Raw genomic sequence first — 13,875 nt, 5'->3', positions numbered from 1 at the left:
AAAAAAAAAAAAAAAAAAAAAGTCACTATGTCAACAGTATTCACTTCCTATGAGTTGCTGACACATTTAATTCTAAAGGCAAAACAAAGCCTCTTAGATCCATCTAAGGCTCAAATCATAGCCCAAAACAGTTGGGTAACTCAAGTCCAGCCTTCCCATCCCAGTAATACCATTAAAGTAATGTATATACAGGGGTGGGAAGTATTAACACAAGTAGAGGATAAACATTCCCTGTAACAAGAGCTGTAGTCCTTGAAGTTAGAATAGACTTCAGAAGCCATCTGGCTATGAAATGCAGTAAGCATACCTGAAGTCAGGCTGTGTAGGCTGAATAGTAGGCGTAGCACCAGAGACTTATGTGAATTTGCTTCCTTAGCACAGTGCCATGCACATGGCACATACTTTTAAAAAGTAGTTGACATTTTATTTATGTTATAAGCTCAATCCCCGTAATTCACTGATTCTAGAGTAAGTCTTCTAGGAGCACAGATCTGCTATCTGTTAGTCATGCCTATGCCTTATTTCTGGAATGAAAGACAGGGAAGTTCTCCGTAGTTATTACATCTTCCAATATAGTGTTTATCAACAACGAAGCTGACGGCCAGGTGCAGTGGCTCACGCCTGTAATCCCAGCACTTACGGAGGCCAAGACAGGTGGACCACCTGAGGTCGGGAGTTCGAGACCAGCCTGACCAACATGGACAAATGCTGTCTCTACTAAAAGCACAAAATTAGCTGGAGGTGGGGGCACATACCTATAATCCCAGCTTCTAGGGAAGCTGAGAGGAGAACTGTTCAAACCCAGGAGGCGGGAGGTTGCAGTGAGCCAAGATCATGCCACTGCACTCCAGCCTGGGCAACAAGAGGGACACTCCATCTCAAAAAAAAACGAAGCTGATATTTTATCTCACTTGTCTTGTTCATCACCCATCTCTCAGTTGATCCCAATCCAAAAGAGGGGGGAAAAGAAAATAATCTATTGATCTCCTAAATTTGGCAACATTGAGAAATAAACAACACTGAGAAATAAACAAGACTGACATTGGGAGCTCAAAATAGCATACAGAGATTGAGGTTTCTGGCATAGTCAAGGCCAGACTCTTTTTAAGTTTTGTAGATTTTGCCAGAAAACATAAATCTAACTAGAATCAGATCAAATACTTGCATTTATCCAACAATTTGTAAAAAACACAGTGGACAAGCCTGCATAGCCAAGACAATCCTAAGCAGAAAGAACAAAGCTGGAGGCATCATGCTACCTGACTTCAAACTATACTACAAGGCTACAGTAATCAAAACAGCATGGTACTGGTACCAAAACAGAGATATACACCAATGGAACAGAACAGAGGCCTCAGAGGTAATGCCACACATCTAAAACCATCTGATCTTTGACAAACCTGACAAAAACAAGCAATGGGGAAAGGATTCCCTATTTAATAAATGGTGCTGGGAAAACTGGCTAGCCATGTGCAGAAAGCAGAAACTGGACCCCTTCCTGACACCTTACACTAAAATTAACTCCAGATGGATTAAAGACTTAAACATACACCTAACACCATAAAAACCCTAGAAGAAAACCTAGGCAAAACCATTCAGGACATAGGCATAGGCAAAGATTTCATGACTAAAATACCAAAAACATTGGCAACAAAAGCCAAAATAGACAAATGGGATCTAATTAAACTCCAGAACTTCTGTACTGCAAAAGAAACAATCAGTAGAGTGAACCGGCAACCAACAGAATGGGAAAAAATTTTTGCAAACTACCCATCTGACAAAGGGCTAACATCCAGAATCTACAAAGAACTAAAACAGATTTGCAAGAAAAAAACGAACAAACCCATTCAAAAGTGGGCGAAGGACATGAACAGACACTTTTCAAAAGAAGACATATATGAGGCCAACAAACATATGAAAAAATGCTCATCATCACTGGTCATTAGATAAATGCAAATCAAAACTACATTGAGATACCATCTCATGCCAGTTAGAATGGTGATCATTAAAAAATCTGGAGACAACAGATGCTGGAGAGGATGTGGAGAAATAGGAACACTTTTACACTGTTGGTGGGAGTGTAAATTAGTTCAACCATTGTGGAAGACAGTGTGGCAATTCCTCAAGGACCTAGAGATAGAAATTCCATTTGACCCAGCAATCCCATTACTGGCTGTATATCCAAAGGATTATAAATCGTTCTATTATAAAGAAACATGCACACGTATGTTCATTGCAGCACTGTTTACAATAGCAAAGACCTGGAACCAACCCAAATACCCATCGATGATAGACTGGACAGGGAAAATGTGGCACATATACACCATGGAATACTATGCAGCCATAAAAAACGATAAGTTCGTGTCCTTTGTAGGGACATGAATGAATCTGGAAACCATCATTCTCAGCAAACTGAAACAAGAACAGAAAATCAAACAGTGCATGTTCTCACTGATAGGCAGGTGTTGAACAATCAGAACACATGGACACAGGGAGGGGAGTATCATATACTGGGGTCTGCTTGTGGGGGAGCAGGGGAGGGACAGCATGGGGTAGGGAGGTTGGGAGGGATAGCATGGGGAGAAATGCCAGATATAGATGACAGGGGGATTGAGACAGCAAATCACATTGCCATGTATGTACCTACGCAACAGTTCTGCATGTTCTGCACATGCACCCCAGAACCTAAAGTGCAATTATATATATATATATATATATATATATATATTTTTTTTAAATACAGTGGACAGAAGGACATTTTAAATGAAATTATGGGAATATCTTCAATAAAATTCAGGCTATGGGAACTCTACAGGACCATGCATGATTTTTTTAAAAACGTTTTTATTAAAGAAAATTTCCAACACTTAAAAAAGTAGGAAAAATAATATAATGAAGTCCATGTGCCCACCGCCAGCTTCAATAAACTCTTAGGACATATCCACTTGCCCTACTATTTTGAATTATATCCCCAAAATTACGTTAATTAATCTATAAATACTTTAGTATGTAACTCTAAAAAAATAATAATTAGTTTTACAAAAACATAACAATACTATAATCCTATCTAAAAAAAAGAAATTAGCAGAAGTTCCTCTAAATCATTATTGAATAATTACACTGAAGAGTGTTTATATTTCCCTTATTGTCTTAACAACTTTATTTTTTTTAACTGTATCTGTTAGGGAGATTAAAATAAGGTCCAAACACTGCAATTGATTATATCTCTTGTCTTTTTTAATTTATAGATTTCACCTTCTCATTATTTAATTTTTTGTTAAAGAAATCAGATCATTTGTCCTGTAGAGTCCCCATAGCCAGAATTTTACTGAGGATATTCCTGTAATCTCATTTAAAATGTTCTTCTGTCCACTGTATTTTCCACAAATTGTTGGATAAATGTAAATATTCTGATTCCAATTAGATTTGTTTTTGGCACGTACACTCCATAAGGTACTCTGGATCCTTCAATTCATTCATTAAGAATTACAGAATCCTGATATTCTAATTCCAACATCCTTTCATTTATTACCTGGATGCTTTTGTAAAGAAAAATTCCCCTTCATCAACTATTTCGTCATCCTCAGATATAGTTCATATAGGAGGGAAGGTAGTCAAGCATTTTTTTTCCAAAGAAGCCCTGTTTCCTTTAGTGATAAATGGGTTTTAAAGGCAACAATCTAGACCCTAGAGTTGACAGTTATTTTTGAAAACTCTGAATTGCTTTGACTCCTTTGGTGGAAAAAAGAACCATATGCATGGGTCTATTTTCAGATTCTCTATTTGTTCCATTGATATATTTCTCTCTTTAGGTCAGTATCATACACTCCTAATTGCTGTAGCTTTAGTAAGCCTTGATATCATATAGTGACTCCTCCAAATTTGTTCTTTAAACAAAATTTGTTTTTGGCCATTAACATTTTTTTTGCATTTTCTTATAAATTTTAAAATGAATTGTCAATTTATATCCCAAGGAATGCTTGTTGGGATTTTCACTAAGAGTTCATTGAATCAACAAATCAAATTGGGACTAATAGAGTAATTAATATTTATATATATATATATATATATATATATATATATATTTATTTAAGTCTTCTTTAGTTTTTTGTAATGTCTCAGTTTTCAATGTAGAAATATTGTGTAAATTTTATTATACATATTTCTAGATATTTATATTTTGGGTAATATTTTAAATGAAATTGTTTTAAGTTTTCATTTTCTAATTATTTTCTGCCAGTACATAGACATACAATTTATTTTTGTATATTAACCTTATATACTGCCACTTTTTTTTTTTAGTTCTAATCATTGCTTTGCAGAGTACTGAAGAGCTACAATTCTCTATGTAAAAAATTATGTTGTCCACAAATAAAAACAGTTGTATTTCTTCCTTTCTAATCTGCATGCCTTCTGTTTCTTTATCTTGCCTTATTGCAATGGCCAGGATTTCTGGCATGATGTTGAACAAAAATGCTACGAGCCAACATCCTTGCTTTGTTCCCATTCTTACAGAGAAGCTCATAACATTTCACCATTAAGCATTAAGTTACCTGTAGATACTCTTTATTAGTTTGAAAAAAATTTTCTATTCCTAGTTTGCTGAGATTTAACATGAATGGACTCTAAATTCTGCAAATGCTTTTGATGCATCTACGTCAATGGCCATATACTTTTTCTCCTTTATCTTGTTATATTAGTCTGTTTTCATGCTGCTGATAAAGACATATCCAAGACTGGGCAATTTACAAAAGAAAGATGTTTAATGGACTCACAATTCCGCATGGCTAGGGAAGTCTCACTATCATGGTGGAAGGCAAGGAGGAGCAAGTCACATCTTACATGGATGGCCATAGGCAAAGAGAGGGTGCTTGTTCAGGGAAACTCCCCCTTATAGAACCACCAGATCTCATGAGACTTATTCACTATCATGAGAACAGCATGCAAAAGGACTGCCCCATGGTTCAATTATCTCCCACCAGGTCCCTCCCACAACACTTGGGAATTCAAAATGAGATTTGGGTGGGGACATAGCCAAACCATATCACCTGTTAATATAGTGAATTATATTGACTAATTTTTTTTTTTTTTTGAGATGGAGGTTTGCTCTTGTTGCCCAGGCTGGAGTGCAATGGTATGATCTCGGCTCACTGCAACCTATGCCTACTAGGTTCAAGTGATTCTTCTGCCTCAGCCTCCCAAGTAGCTGGGAATACAGGCATCCACGACCACACCTGGCTAATTTTGAATTTTTAGTAGAGACAGGATTTCAGAATGTTGGTCAGGCTGATCTCAAACTCCTGACCTAAGATGATCCACCTGCCTTGGCCTCCCAAAGTGCTGGGATTAAAGGCATGAGCTGCTACATCTTGCCTGATTGATTTTCAAATGTTAGTCTTACGTTTCTGGGATAAACACTACCTGATCATCATTTGCATATATTTGTATATTTTTTACATATTATATCATTATTTGCATGTTGCATATATTGCTATAATTGATTGGCTGATATTTCATTTAAAAGTTTTGAGTCTATGTTCATGAGGGTATTAGTTCATACTTTTCCAGTTGATATCTGTTAGGGTAAGCTGGTCTTATTTCTAAAAAAAAAAATTGGAGCCAGTCGTCGTGGCTCACACCTGTAATCCCAGCACTTTGGGAGGCTGACGCAGGCAGATCACAAGGTCAAAAGATCGAGACCATCCTGGCTAACACAGAGAAACCTCATCTCTACTAAAATACAAAAATTAGCTGGGCGTGGTGGCACACCCCTGTAGTCCCAGCTACTTGGGAGGTTGAGGCAGAAGAATTGCTTGAACCTGGGAGGCAGAGGTTGCAGTGAGCCAAGATCGGGCCACTGCACCCCAGCCTACTGCCTGGCAACAGAGCAAGACTCTATCTCAAAAAAAAAAATTAAATGAAATAAGCCAGACACAAATAGACAAATATTGGATGCTCTCACTTATATGTGGCAGCTAAAAAATGTGAACATATTGAAGATAACATATAACAGATATGTAAGATATGGAAGATAACGTAACAAATGTGAATATATGGAAAGGTAGATAACAAAGACTGGGAAGGGTAGGAGTTAGAGGGGAGAGGAGAGAATGAAGACAAGTAAGCTAAAGGAATGGTAAGATAAAAGTAATAAATGCAATGTTTGATACAGCAGGATGACTGTACTTCACAAAAATGTACGTACTTGGGTGACTGACACCCTGAATACCCTGGCTTGATCATACATGTAACAAATTTTCTCATATACCCTATAAATTTTCACAAATAAAAATAATTGGTATAAAATTTATTTCTTCCATGTGTGTTTGCTCAAATTTCCCAGAGAAATATTGTGGGTCTGCAATTTTCTTTAAGTGAAGGTTTCTGATTATGAAGATAAGTTAATTAGTATACTTAGGGCAATTCATATTTTCTGTTTCTTGTGTCATATTGTTAAGTTGTGCTTTCCAATAAATATGTCTATTTCACCTAAGTTATCAAATTTGTTAACAAAAATTGATATTTCCTTTTTTAATATCTATAGGATTTGTCGTTATGTCCCTCCTCCACCACCAATATCAGTAATTTGTGCTTTTCTTACTTTTGTTCTTCATCAGTATTTCTGAGTATACTAGATTTATCTCTTCAAAAGGTCAAATGTTGACTTTGTTTTTGCTTTGTATTTATCTAAACGATTTATGCTCTTATCATTTCCTTTATTTCTTTTCATTATTTCCTTTCTTTCTATTTAGTTTAGATTTAATTTGCTCTTCTTTTTTGATGTATAAACACTTAATTGATGTTATGGGTTTTTTTTTCCTATTAAGCATTTAAAGCTATAAATTTCCCTCTATGCCCTGCTTCATTTGAATGCCATACATTTTGATGTGTTGTTATTAGTTTCAAATATTCTTTAATTTCTCTTGTGTTTTCTTTTTTGACTCATGGGGTATTTGGAATTGTATTATTTAATTTTCAGATATTTAGAGATTTTTCTTCCTATATTACGGCACTCAGTTTGTAATTTAGTTCTGTAATGGTCAAAGAACATACTCTTCAAGAATTCAGTCTTTGGCATTTCTGCATATGACCTATCTTCTTGGTGAACACACCATGTGCACTTGTGCTCTGTCTCCATTCCACCTGGATTTACTGTACCACAGTTTTGACATTAACTACCCAGAGTTAGCATTAGACTCCACAGATTTAAGGGCTCCAGCCTCCATAAGACTACCCTTACTTCAGATACCAGCCACAAGTCTCAGGTCACCTAATCTTCTGACCAACCAGCTATAAATTCAGGGGTTTCCATAACCCCTTCAATGTGGTAACTCACTAGAATGACTCACAGAACTCACTGAGCACACTGTACTTACAATTACAGTTTTACTGTAAAGAGAACTCAGGAACAGCATAATGAAGAGGTACATGAGGTGAAGTCTGAGAGGCTCACAGAGCTTCCATGCCCTCTCCCTGTGGAATCAGGGCACAGCACCCTCCTGACACATCCATGGGTTTATCATCCAGGAAGTTCTTCAAGCTGTGGGTGTCCAGAATGTATTTTGAATTTTTCTTATTAGGTGCATACATATTTATGATTGATGTATCTTCCTGATTAGTCCTCTTCTTAACATGAAATGTCCCTTTTTATCTCTCATCATACTCCTTGAATTATAATATCTTATCTAATAATACAGACTCACCAAATTTTTTATCTTTACTGTTCTCATGGTACATCTCTTTCCTACTTTTATTTTCAATCTACCTGTTTCTTTATATTAAGAGTGCTTCTCTTGGTAGACAGGTACATGTGTCTTGCTTTTGTATCCAGTCAGACAATCCCTACCCTTTATTTGGCACCTTTAACCCACTCATATTAAATATTTTTATTGATGTCATTAAGTTAGAGTCAATGTTTTCTACTTGTTTTCTCTTTGCCCAGTGCTGTTTGTTTGTTTGTTTGTTTTTTGAGATGGAGTTTCACTCTTGTTGCCCAGGCTGGAGTGCAGTGGCGCGATCTCGGCTCACCTCAACCTCTGTCTCCCAGATTCAAGTAATTCTCCTGCCTCAGCCTCCCGAGTAAGCTGGGATTATTACAGGCATGCACCACCACGCCCAGCTAATTTTGTATTTTTAGTTGGTCAGGCTGGTCTCGAACCCCCAACCTCAGGTGAAATGCTCGCCTTGGCCTCCGAAAGTGCTGGGATTACAGAAGTGAGTCACCAAACCTGGCCTGTGCCATATTTTTTGTTCCTCTGTTCCTTCTTCCCTGCCTTCTTTTGAGTTAATTGAGCATTACTTAGTCTTCCCTTTTATTTCATTGACTTTTCAGCTATATCTCTGTTTTACTAGTTACTCAAGGGATCATTAAATGCATCCTTAACTTACCACATTCCATTTAGAGGTAATATTGTACTACTTCATATAAAGTGTAAAAAACTTAATAGTTTATTTTTATTTACCCTCTTTATCTTTTCTGCCACTGCCAAATATTTTCCTTTAGAAATGTTTTAAGTCTCATGGCTCAACGTGTGTATGTGTTTACTAATTTTCAGTGTGTTTAGGTTATATTACTTTTATGTTACTTCTATTTTACTTCCACGCTTTAAACTCACAGTGTAATAAATTTTAAATGGCTGTAAATTCTAGCAGACCAGAATAATAGAACAGGACAGATAAAGCTGTGGAATAAAGATCAACCAATCACACCTTTATTCAAGCTATGTGATCTTCCTTAGAATCTATTTCTTTATCTGTCAAAAAATTGTTAGAAGGATTAAGTGCATTAAGGCTAATTTATGTAGGGGCTGGAGTTCAGTTAATGTTACTTTCCTTCCCTGCAACAAACTAAAGTTTCAGGCTAAGCTATTGTTAATTAACATCAATGCAAGTTATATATTGTAAACAAAATTATAATCAGAGGCAAATTAAATGTAGCAAAACCAAATAAGAAATCAAGAAAAATATCATTTTCTACTTACACCAAGATGCATAGTACAAAGATATTTTTAACTGAATATAATAAAAATAATTACCAAAGTGTCCTTACCTTAATAGAACTGGTATTTTGTAGTTGTATTAGCATGTCAATAAGTAATTCTGCTCCCAAATAGAATGGTAAAACAGAGGTGCAGAGGAAACCATCTTGACTAATAGGAAATGTTTTATAAATATCCACTCCCTGTTTAAGAAGTATTTGTAGTTCCTGAGTAAAGTTCCAAAAGGCCCGACAGCAGTTCTGAAGCAGAGTCCAATAGCCACCACGATGAGCAAGAACCTATGACAAATACAAAATTTAAAAGACTCTAAAGTTCCAAAAGTTTCAGATCTCTGAAAAACTTCAACTTTTTGCAAAAAATTTATGTCGATAGCAAAAATAACATCATTTTTAGTGTCACTTACATGAGTTAGATACTGTGTTATATGCATTATCTCATTTAATTTGAACAAAAATTTCCATAAATTAAGTGTGCACTGCGCACTAGTATTTTACCCAATTTACAGATGAGGAAGTGGAGGCATGGGGTCAGCATGGCTAACTTGCTGAAGGTCATGAGCCTACTAAGTGGTGAACTCAAATTTGTATACCAGTCATCTACCTCCAAAAATCCCATCGTTCTAGGTGCTGGGAATTCAGCAATGAGCAAGGGAAACTGGGTCTGCCCTCATGCTGCTTACGTTCATCTGGGAAGATGAAGACCAGAAAAGTAGACATATAAAAACATAACTCCAAGCAATAATAAGTTTTATAAAGAAAAATAAAGCAGAAATGAGTTGGAACCTGACAGAGCATGACAGGACAGTTACTTTAGACAGGGTAGTCGGGAAAGAAGTCCTCTCTGATGAGGTAGCATTTGTTGAACAAGTCATGTGAAAGTGGCAGTGGGGGTGCTGGATGGAGAAGAACATTTGAGGCTCGGGGAATGGCCAATGAGGCTCAGGGAACAGCAAGGTGAAACTGAGGGCTCAGGATGGTTAGAACAAGCTAAGGGTTCTCAAGACCACTGACCCCTGGGAGTGGGCTAAACAACAGCAAGAGTAAGAGGAGCTCAGATCTGCAAGGTGCTCAGGACCAGCTCTTCCAGGGCCCTGATGCTGGTGGCCAGGAGGCTAGGATTTGATGCTCATGGTCAAAGCAGGATATCCAGGTTTACATTACATTATGTAAAATCACTCTGTCCACTCCATGGAGCGTATGTGAACCTGTCTTCCTTTCTTATCTAGAAAGGATAGATTTTTCCTTATTGCTTGAGAGGCTTAAAGTATATGCCCTTCGTGCTATGAAAAAGAGAAGCTGATTTCTTTGTAGCTAACAATTCCAGTTCTGGGTTTAATCGTGTCTCATATAATATTTTAAAAGAAAAAGAAAGAAAAGTATTTGAGAGAACATACAAGTCACTGGAAGGAGACCGGAAACAAGGGCAGGGTTTTCCTGTAGCCTAGAAAGATCTTTCACTGTGCTAGAAAGAGATCGATCTATGGAACCTCCAAGAGAGATCAAGCCCCATAGAGGAATCCCTTGCATTATGAAAGAACCCCATGACTCAGTAGACAGGTGCATGCATATTAATAGGAACTGCATGAACTGGGACAATGACCACCTGGGCTCTGGGTGGATGGATGACAGGTGACTGACTAAAGAAGCAGCTTCCCCACTCTGCCTGACAACTGGACAATGCATGCCCTCAGTATCATTGCAGGTACACCTCAAAAGTGACTTAGGCTATACCCAGCAAGATAAGGTCTCAAAGTCACAACTAAAATTATGTATAGTAAGAAAATAAATACAATATATCGTACACGCCTGAGTTGTTGGGCTGAGATTTATGTCTACTATACTAGCAAACAAGAAGGATTGCATTACCATTGCTCTCCTGCAGTATAAAAAGATTTTCATAAAATGATCCATTACACACAAATTTGCTCCTCGATCCTTTTCTTTAGCACTAGAACCTGATTGAGAGTCTGAGTCGTGAACTGTTTGTGTCTTGGACATATTTTCATCACTCATTTTGGAATTAATAAATGTAGAAAATTCTTCAGCATCTACAGTACAAAAATAAGGTATGACATGATTAAAAACATAGAATTAAGTTCCAGAAAACATAGGAGTGATAAGGATCAAATGAGTAATTCAGATAACACATGTTACATAAATTTGGAGAAAGGACAAGATTATGACAGATACAATGAAGCAGGGAAAGTTCCTAAAGAAAGGAGGCACTTGGGTCTTAAAGAATGGGCATGATTTAGCTATATGGGGAGATACAGAGAATATCATTTCAGACAAAGTCGATGGCAAAAGGAACAATGCAGAAGTAAGAAGGTACGGTTTTTTAAGGGAACAATAGAAAATACCACTGTCCTTTCATCTCCTCCCAAACAGGCCATTCCTAAGGCACAAACATCAGAAAGTAAGCTGCACCCTCTGCAGTCAGGCAGCACAGCAACCTCGGCCATGCATTCCCCTGCTGGTGTGGCATAAGAAAGAAGGCTTTCTCCTCCCACCAACTTTCCCTTAGAATCCTGTATTAGATAGTAAGTCTCCGTAGCAAAACATTCTATTGCCAATTTCACGGTAGGTCTTAGGTAGCGAGCCAGTTTAAAAAAAAACAAAACTCAGGAAGCTATGTTCTACAATCTACATACAAAAATCAGACTCCATGGCTATGGAATTCACTTTCAAATACTTTACTATACATAGCAAGATATGCAGGTACATGTGAAGCCCAATCTATATCCTAGAAGAAATCAGAAAGCATGCCAAGTACCTCAAACATAAATCAACACTGCTGAGGCAGTTAACTGGCATACCAAGAACTCTGGTTGTCAATAAATCCCATAGCACTTAAAATGTCATTACTAAAAGTCTATATAAAAGTGGGTTTGTAAGCACCTAAAGGTATTAGAAATAAATTTTTATTTGTGAAATGAACTGTATCATTGGTTAGAAGATGTCCAGGTTCCATCATCTTTGCAAGGAAGGGGTGTGGAAATTAGTCAGATTTGTTCATCTACAGTTACCAGAGCACACCCTGTTCAAGAACCCTGTTTACTGCCAGGTACGGTGGCTAATGCCTGTAATCCCAGCACTTGGGAGGTCTAGGCGGGTGGATCACAAAGTCAGGAGTTCGAGACCAGCCTGGCTAACATAGTGAAACCCCGTCTCTGCTAAAAAATTAGCTACAGGCGTAGTGGCGCATGCCTGTAATCCCAGCTACTTGGGAGGCTGAGGCAGGAGAATCGCTTGAATCCAGGAGGCAGGGGTTGCAGTGAGCTGAGATCACACCATTGCACTCCAGTCCAGGGGACAGTGTGAGACTCCATCTCAACAAACAAAACAAGCAAACGAAAAAAAACAAATACTGTTTACCTGTATGTCTCTACCTTCTGGAGCTCCCTGTCACCTGACCAGATAACAACACTTCATTCATCTTAGAGTGAGCTTTCTTGGAAGGTACTGGTTGAAAATCCTAGGGCAAGGGTGGATTCCCCTGAATACAAAATCAGCTATGGTGGATTCCCCTGAATACAAAATCAGCTATGATGATAGTTTGAGTGCCTGCTTGTATTAGTATGCTTGATGAAATTTGCTTGAGAACTTATTTCCACTAAAACATAACACCTGATAGCAAGTCTTCACCTATCTTGAACCCCCAGAGGCTACAAATATTTAATAAAAAACATTATATTTGCTGAACAATCAAATATAATGTTCAGCATTAAATTTGATAAGGTTAAAACACAAAATAGGTATTTCCAAATATAAGTAATGATATCACAACAATATAGAAATTTTTGGCCAGGCACAGTGGCTCACACCTGTAATCCCAGCATTTCGAGAGGCCAAGGCGGGCAGATCACGAGGTCAGGAGCTCAAGACCAGACTGGCCAACATGGCGAAACCCTGTCTCTACTAAAAAATACAAAAATTAGCTGGGCATGGTGGCTAATGCCTGTAATCCCAGCTACTTGGGAGGCTGAGGCAGGAGAACTGCTTGAACCAGGACCCTGGAGGATGAGGTTGCAGTGAGCCAAGATCATGCCACTGCACTCCAGCTTGGGCTACAGAGTGAGGCTCCATTTAAATATATATATATATATATATATGTATTTTTAATAGAGCAGACAAGAATTTCCTACAAAATATCAAAACTCAATTAAATTCCTAGTCCTTTGGAAAACTGTGTGTATACACCATTGTATGTACATGATGTGTATATGTGTTACATTGTTTAGTGAATAAAAATCTAGAGGTAATTTGATAATAAACTAATGTGTTTATTTTACCTGATGGTAAGTTGGCCTTTCTTTTTCTGGCTGTAAGAAGGAAATCAAGCATTGCTTTATAATTTTCTACAGTCAATTTTCTTGTTGGTAATACTGTTCCTGAATTATAGAGTGAGAATATGTTAGGATCACATGATCTGAAACTGCAAGGGAGGAAAAAAATCACATTAAAAAACAATATAAGCAAAATTGAATTAAAACTGTCAAATGAAATCTATTTTTATTTTTAAAACATTTGTGAGTACTCTCAAATTTTAAATCATGAAGGATTTTGGCACTTAATCAAAGCCCAACATTTTTTCATTAACTTTTAAAATTATACAATGTAATTTTGCTCTTAGGAATTTTAACATCGATATATGTTTATCTGAAAGGGCCCTTGAAAATGGGAATAAAAAATCTGTGCCCACTCTGTGAGCTCTGAAACAACAATTTATTTCAACTTAAAACCACCTGATTATACAGAACTCAATGATGATGCTTACTATATAAAGCAGTGTGTCCTTAATCAATGTTATTTCTTTTCTTTTCTTTTTTTTTTTTTTTTGAGAAGTTTTAGTTTCTTCTACCAGAAATGTTAATTCA

The 13,875-nt window shown here is 37.1% G+C and overlaps 1 protein-coding gene across 1 annotated transcript in view; it reads right to left on the bottom strand.

The window, feature by feature from the left end:
• CFAP54 (cilia and flagella associated protein 54) overlaps positions 1-13,875 on the bottom strand; it is a 361,147-nt gene that overhangs the window by 216,549 nt on the left and 130,723 nt on the right. Inside the window, exons 34-36 of the mRNA XM_017511466.2 lie at positions 13,291-13,433; positions 10,865-11,046; positions 9,050-9,277 (exon numbers count right to left, since the gene is read on the bottom strand). Of these exons, the coding sequence (XP_017366955.1) occupies positions 9,050-9,277; positions 10,865-11,046; positions 13,291-13,433 (553 nt within the window). The remainder of the gene's footprint in view (positions 1-9,049; positions 9,278-10,864; positions 11,047-13,290; positions 13,434-13,875) is intronic.

Source organism: Cebus imitator, unplaced genomic scaffold (genome assembly GCF_001604975.1).
Source record: "Cebus imitator isolate Cc_AM_T3 unplaced genomic scaffold, Cebus_imitator-1.0 Scaffold18, whole genome shotgun sequence".
Taxonomy (NCBI): Eukaryota; Metazoa; Chordata; class Mammalia; order Primates; family Cebidae; genus Cebus; species Cebus imitator.
Note: the sequence above shows the minus strand (reverse complement) of the source record. Positions and strands in the feature narration are given on the sequence as shown.